The 7,468-nt window shown below is 39.5% G+C and overlaps 1 protein-coding gene across 1 annotated transcript in view; it reads left to right on the top strand.

Moving 5' to 3' along the window:
• Positions 1–6,401, top strand: part of DCP2 (decapping mRNA 2) — a 61,616-nt gene extending 55,215 nt beyond the window's left edge. The window contains exon 11 of the mRNA XM_004706579.2: positions 1,042–6,401. Within this exon, the coding sequence (XP_004706636.1) occupies positions 1,042–1,205 (164 nt within the window). The 3' untranslated portion in view covers positions 1,206–6,401. The remainder of the gene's footprint in view (positions 1–1,041) is intronic.
• Positions 6,402–7,468: the final 1,067 nt, after the last annotated feature.

Here is a 7,468-nt window from a genome sequence, read left to right as displayed (position 1 = left end):
GGGGCCAAGCCCTCAGGCCCCTCCACTGGCTCCCCACTCCTTGCCAACAAGTTGCATTCATCTGGCACTGGCTTTAAATCTGGTCCCTCTTTCCCTTTGAAGACACAAACTATACCCTTCCCTTGTGTGGTCAGTGCCCTATTCCCCCATCACATATCCTTTTTTTTCCCTTTCCCTTTCCTCTTCCCTTCCCTTTGTGGTTGGCTACCCTATGTACCCTGGATTTGGTCTGGCACCTGCCATACTGGGGTAGACATCTTCTTAATAGAACTTTTTTGGAGACCTTGGATGGTGGGGAAATAACTGGCTAATAATAAAATCTAATTAACATAGCATCCACATGAATTATTTCAAAATAGATTTAAAGCCATATTGGTGTTCTGGAACATTAAAGGTGGCACAGGTAACATAGTATCTCCAGCTTTGTTGGGCATGATGTGGATTTATAAGTCTTTGAGTTCTTAGTTTTGAGAAATGTATTAAAAAATCTTTGTCCTGTTATTTTTTAAAATCAGTTCTACTTTAGCCCCTTCATAACCTCCTTTCTGGGTCAGATCAATGCTCTATTATAAAAAATTAAGAAAAATTTCCAGATAAATTGGAGTTGAGATATTGTAACTGCTTGAAATCTTAGGTTTGTCTTCAGATTGGTATGGACAAAGGAATCGCACCTTATGTTAGCACAAAGTACCAGTGTAAGAGCAGAACAAATGTATGTCCTGTTTGAAAGTAGACGAATGTCAGAGGTCATAAAAGAAAGGCTGAGGTCAGATACAGGAGGTCTTCATATAATAAATGTACATTAAATATTAAAAAAAAAAAGAAAAGCTGAGGATAAGATTCTGAAAAGTTGTATAGAAATAAGCAATGGTATGGCACTAGGTTAGAGAAAGGAAAATGTCCTGCGGGTTCTATTTCAGTTAGGTTCAGAGTGTGGGAAGATAAGCGTGTTCATTGTCAGTTCATTTATTACTCAAGTTGGAGGACCGTGTTTGATTACCTTGTAAATTCACGAGCCTATTTGCTTTGTTTTTTGTGCAGAAGCTGTATATGACTTCCCTTGCTCTGGTGAAGACCAGTTGCTGGAACATGCTGAGGGACAGTCTGTGACCTGTAATGGACATTGCAAGTTCCCATTTTCATCCAGAGCCTTTTTGAGTTTCAAGTTTGATCATAATGCCATTATGAAAATCTTGGATCTCTAATCGCAACAAATGTGTTAACAGAAGTATCAAGATAGAGATCTGTTGCAGTTCAACGTGTGTCTCTTCAAGCCTTACCTTTCTCAGGTGTTTTAAAGAAATGCAGGGAGGCAGTGATGTTTCTGAAGAGATGGCTCTTTGTGCGGAGGAGAGAATGGCAAAAAACCCCAAGATTATGCACTGTAAATGCAGTTATAACCTTTTACACAGATGTACCGTTTCAGTGTTTCGCTAACTAGTTTAAGTTGCTGGTTTTGAAAGCATACTTTCTGTGTGATTGCGCGCCTTATTTTTGTATTCTGGTCAAGAAAAGTGTTTGCGTCATGAAGTAACCAGGTTAGTAGAATTTGTTCCATATACCCATTATAGTGATTGCAATAGTAATTTGCTTATATTCTTTATGACAAAACCCTTGAACTGCACAATTACGAAATGAGTATGAGTTTTGAACCATCACAGAAAGAGATTGTAAGTCATCTGCTTCAGGGGTATTTAGAGCATTTATCTGCTTCCTAGAATCTCTAATTCTCTTCCATTTAGAGTCTTGCTGAAAGGTTGTAGTTAGAGCCAGCATCTGCAATACAATGTTCACGTTCAAACTGAAGTGTTAGCACTTCCTGAAAGGACATTTGCAGCTTGAGTAGGCTTGAGGTCTGGTGTGGTGCTGCAGGCAGTCATGAACCAGGAGACTGCTGCCGAGAGTGTGCACGAGAGAAGCATGGCGGCCAGGACCCTGCAGCAAGGTGTGATCAGCATCGCCACACTGCCTCCACTCATTTTCCTATTATAAATTTATATTGTTCTTAGGAAAATTTCTTGTAAATACTATGTAAAACTGACATCATTAATTTTTTCCCATCGCATCTCAGTGTTGATACGTGGAAACGGATGATATTTGAGGATCCAGTTGGCAGTCACTGCAAAGAATGCAGTATAGGCTCTTATTGACAATGCTGAAAACCCTGCAGTGAGAGGAGGAAGGATCAGAACATAAATGTACAGAATTCACTCTTGGGAATGCATCTTATTCAGGATTTTCCAGTCCAGATGAGGAGGGTGACAATGTGCATTTTGCGTTAGATTTTGGCTATAATTGAGGACAATCACCTGGACTTTACAGAGTTCTTAGGGTTTTGAGTGCATCTGACCTCATGTTGATGGGGAGGTGCATGAGCATTTGTGCAAGTGCATCTGTTCAGTATGGGTCTAAAAAATCATGTATGTGTGGTGTCCACAAAATATCTCTGCTTGTAAATGCCATCGTAGTAATCTTCTATAGAGGTAGCTTATTTAAAAGGGGCTGTATTTAACCCATAGGGTCTTTTAATGGAAGCCGCTATTGTAAGACACTCACTAGATATTACTTTGCTTCATCTCAAAATGGCTTTAAGGAGAAATTCTATTTGTCACCCTCTTGGTGCTAAGCAGGAATTTACAATTTTAGTAAGTACATTTAGAACTACGTTTTCTAGAATCCTGCATCTTGTAATGTGATGAACTTGTGAAACTTTGTGACTTTTAAGATGCATTTGTTGTGAGGAAGCTCATATTATTTCCAGAAATATGGCTGCTTTGCTTGGGCTTCCTTGAGCCATATGTATAGTTGATCCCAGCATTCCAGATTTCTGTTACCATTGTAAGGGAGTAAAACCTGACTTTGCTTGACAGGTAACATCATTGCATTGTCACTTGTTTACTGCCACCTGGAAACCGTTTAATATTTGTGTGTGTGTGTGTGTGTGTGTGTGTGTTTTCTTTCTGAGTACTTTGGTCAGTTGTTCTGGTGCCTACAGTTGATCTTCAGTTCTCAATACTAAAAGACCGAGATTCCGTAGTTACCAGAAGTATGGCCTTGAATGGTATCAGCCTCTTTAAGGACCAACATATTGTCTCTCTTTGATTACTGGTAGGTTAACTATAGTTAAATGCCATTGCTGATGGGCTGCTTCATTTAATGCACTGTGGAACAAAAAAAAGGGTATTATTGGGATGGGATTATGACACTTTTAGACTTAACTCTTGATAGATTGGGGTAAAAAATGTTAAAAGATGTGATAAAGTGTGTGTGATACGATGTGAATTAACTATGCAGAATATGTACAAATTAGATGTACTCATTGTGTACATCTGCTGTACTTATTCCCTTGAGCCTGTGTTTTAATTTTTCAGTGTTCACATTACCTTGAGAAAGGCCATGTTTAGTACAGACACTGGATTTCTCCTTTGAAAAATTTTAGGATGGTTTGGGGAAATCAAGTGGTAAAGGAGTATGCTGAATATGCCATAATTTAGTGTGTTGCATTTTAAGAAGTTGGCAACGAACAGTTGTGTTGGCTTCATTATGTTGTCTTTGATAAATTGGCCTTTGAATTCACTTTTAAAATATTATGTTCCCACCTTAAATGTTCCCCGGTGCAGTGCACTGTGAATCTTTCATATTTTGAATATTTGTGGGTGCTTTTATGATTCATAAGATGTTAGATGAATTTTTTTACTTAACCATTATAATGATAAATATATAGGGGGGGTGTAGTTTACATGCTTTTTCATAAGTGTATGTTAAATAGCAAATGTATGGGTTTTAGGATTTTAACCATTGATGCTCTCCTGAGAAATGCGTATTCAGAGAGGTCTGAGAGCCTAATAGAACTCTTTTTAGACCAGGTGACTTTTATTACAGGTATTTGAAAATTAATTTGGATGTTTTGTTAATGTATAAAATGCAAGTTTTCTACATTGTCAGGAGTTGTGATGACTGTTTACTGTGTTGAGCTTTGGAGAACCTTATTTTTCTATTAAAATTAGTAAAAAATGAAGATTTATAGCAAAGTTAGCTTTGTGCTTTCAAATTGGGTGATACTTTTAAGGCTTAAGTATTTGTGTGTAATTGAAAATGGAAATGCAGATCTAAGTGAAATGTATCCTTGGCTGCAGGAACTGCATCCTTCTGTAAATTCAGCACTGTGGTCTCTAGAAAAGGTCAGCTGAATGCTTGTGAGCATTGTACAGACATTTCATCACCTGTTCCCTCACGTCTTTTGCTCTCCAACAGTTAATTCAGATGACAGTAAAGAGCAGAATCAATTATAAAAGTCTTTGTGCCAACTTTTATTAATTTTGATGACTTTTTAAATTTGTGAACTCCCCCCCTACCTGTTCAGAGGCTTTTTGATGGACAATGTTATGCTTACCTGTTGAATTCTATTGTTTCTGTGGCAGTATTTTTCTTTTATTGTTATAGTTATAATAAAATTAGATATATTAACATTTTTCTGGTGAAGAAAAATAAGTGTAACCTAGTAACTTTGATTTGGAATATTTTTAAGCCAGAGAGAATTGCTTTATATGTATTGTTGTAATTTAGGATTAATGATAAATAAGATCTTAGGGTCACTAGGTCCACCAACCACCTTAGTCCTAAATTGGAGTTCCTGGTTTTTGTACTAAAGGACATTTAGATAGTTGCCAAGAATTATAAAAATAAGAGGATGATGAGGTTTCTTAGCATCCTTTTCTTCCTAGAATTGAGCTGTTTCCATCTGCATGCCTGTGCTCTAAAGACAGCAGATTGAAAGTGAGCAGAACAGGCTCACTCCCATGTTTTTAAAACAAATTTCGTACTGCAGTTGAAAGAAGTATGAGGTGCTACTGTTAAAGAGCAAATTTCCTTACAAGATAGAAGACAGCTGTAATTACTAGGTCAAAGAGTTAAGAAGACATTTTAGAAGGTATACCAACCTGTGTGCTGTAGGATGCAAAAGGCTAGAAATCTGGTCTTTGACTAGCCTAGGCAGGGTGTGGCTATTACCAAGCTTTTTCTGTCTCTTGATACAGGCCCTGTTTTCTAGGACTGGTTGCCATAAATCCAGTGTTTCAGAGCTTGGTTCTTAGGGGCTGATGCTGTACGAATCCAGCCACACTGGATTACTCTGTTTTCCTGTAAGAGATATACCCTAAAGCAGGGGCTGGGGCCCATGCAGCCGGGGTCCTGATCATCAGCACCATGACTACACATGCCACCCAAGAGAAGTCGTTTCAGCCGTCACATTAGGGTGAGTTAATGAAACGTCTGTCCAAATACATCAGGCTAATTTTCAAGTTGATAATTTTATATGGCCTGTGAATGATGTTACAAATATCCAGATGGTGCCTGGCAGGTAAAAATGGCTCTCTACCCCTGATCTGGAGCATATACACCTAAGTCAGTCAGGTGTTAGTCATTTTCAGTCTTGGATGGGAGTGTACTTGAAGGTTAAGTCTCCATTAGCTGAGTTACTTAGACTTTTACAAAGTACAAAGAAATGTCTAGGGGGAAAACACATAACTATGATGAGTATTAAAAGCCTTCTCTTGAAAGATGTTAATCATCAAATCAATTTCCAGTAAAGAACTTCTACTTATGTAGGGATGCTAGTTGAGCTATGGCAGCAGATTGGAACATGATCGTCTGTAAGAGATTAACCCCAAGGTGCCGGGGTTACTGTGTGCGCGTGTGCTCAGAGACAAAATGCAGCTACTGGTTGCCCATTTTTGTAACTTTGTCCCATGTGGACCATTCTGTCGATAGACTGCACCCATTCTTTTGGCCCAGCAGAAGAGCCCCACCCCCTCGGGTGTTTACTTTTTGGTGGAAGGGTTCTCTGAGGCAGCTGGGATTTTCTTTTCTTTTGGTGGAAGGGGCGGGGTGGTGGTGGAAGGCTGTGTTGCGTTCTGTTGGAAGAACTATTGTTTTTTATCAGATACCTTTTATCAGGTGGTGATGAGGAAGAGACTGTTGAGTGTCCGCCCCCTTTGCCACTGTGGAAATTTGTAAGCAATGGTGATCCTCTTCCTCTCCTCGCAGAGTGTGCACATGTCTGCGCTTTTGCACCTTGTGTGCATGGCAACCCAGTTGGTATGGAAACAAAGAAAACTTTTATGCCTTGGAGGCGTGTAGACATCCTTATGATGGTTTTCAGTCTCTGAAGGGGTAGTGAACTTTTTGATACGGAAAATAACATTTTAATTTAATCCAACCTTTTAATTTGTTTATCCTGAGATTCTGAGACAAAAAGCTCAGAATTATGGGGTGAGATATTTTGGTCACAACTTTATTAATTAGCCAGTTCTTTGTAAAATGACACTTTGACTTTCCTTTTTTTTTTGGGTCTATTTTCTTTTCTTCCTTTAAAAAAAAAATCATTTTTATTGGGGGCTCATACAACTCTTATTACCACAATCCTTACATGGTTCAATTGCATAAAGCACATTTGTACATTCGCTACCCTCATCATTCTCGAAACATTTGCTCTCCACGTAAACCCCTGGCATCAGCTCATTTTTCCCCTCCCCGTGCCCCACTCCTTCATGAACCCTTGATAATTTATAAATTATTATTCTGTCATGTCTTACACTGTCAGACATCTCCTTTCACCCACTTTTCTGTTTTCCATCCCCCAGGTCATATGTAGATTCCGGTAATCTGTTCCCCCTTTCTACCTCACCCTCCCGGTATCGCCACTCTCACCACTGGTCCTGAAGGGATCACCCACCTTAGATTCCCTGCGTTTCCAGTTCCTATCTGTACCAGTGTACATCCTCAGGTCTAACCAGATTTGTAAGGTAGAATTGGGATCATGATGGTGGGCGAGGGAGGAAGCATTTAGGAACTAAAGGAAAGTTGTATGTCGCATCGTTGCTACACTGCACCCTGACTGGCTCGTCTCCTCCCTGTGACTCTTCTGTAAGGGGATGTCCAGTTGCCTACCGATGGACTTTGGGTGTCCACTCCGTACTCCCCCTCATTCACAACGGTATGATTTTTTGTTCTGATGATGCCTGATACCTCGTCCCTTCGACACCTCGTGATCACACAGGCTGGTGTGCTTCCATGTGGGCTTTTTTGCTTCTGAGCTAGGTGGCCGCTTGTTTACCTTGGCTTTCCTTTCTTGATATTATGAATAGACTAGATTTGACAGCAAAATAAAGGTTCTTGTAATTGATTTAGAAAGGTAGAAACTTCCCCAACAGGTTGGCTGGTTAGATGAGGACTTTTGGAATATACAGAAGCAGTGGACTTATACTCTCCATGGACTTATTATATGAAGAGGACATCAAAAAGTTGGTGTGAAAATTCCATTGTATTTAAAATTGTTCCATGAATGTTTTCAAGTGCCCTTGTACATATGCACTGATAGGAGGGTACAGAAAGACAGACATCTGCATCTTAGGTTTGTGTATGGAGCCCACTCAGCCATTTAATTTCAAATGCAAGTGCCCAAAGAAGT

This window comes from Echinops telfairi, unplaced genomic scaffold (genome assembly GCF_000313985.2).
Source record: "Echinops telfairi isolate 266 unplaced genomic scaffold, ASM31398v2 ScPeMD7_7469;HRSCAF=8507_1, whole genome shotgun sequence".
In the NCBI taxonomy this organism is placed as follows: Eukaryota; Metazoa; Chordata; class Mammalia; order Afrosoricida; family Tenrecidae; genus Echinops; species Echinops telfairi.
Note: the sequence above shows the minus strand (reverse complement) of the source record. Positions and strands in the feature narration are given on the sequence as shown.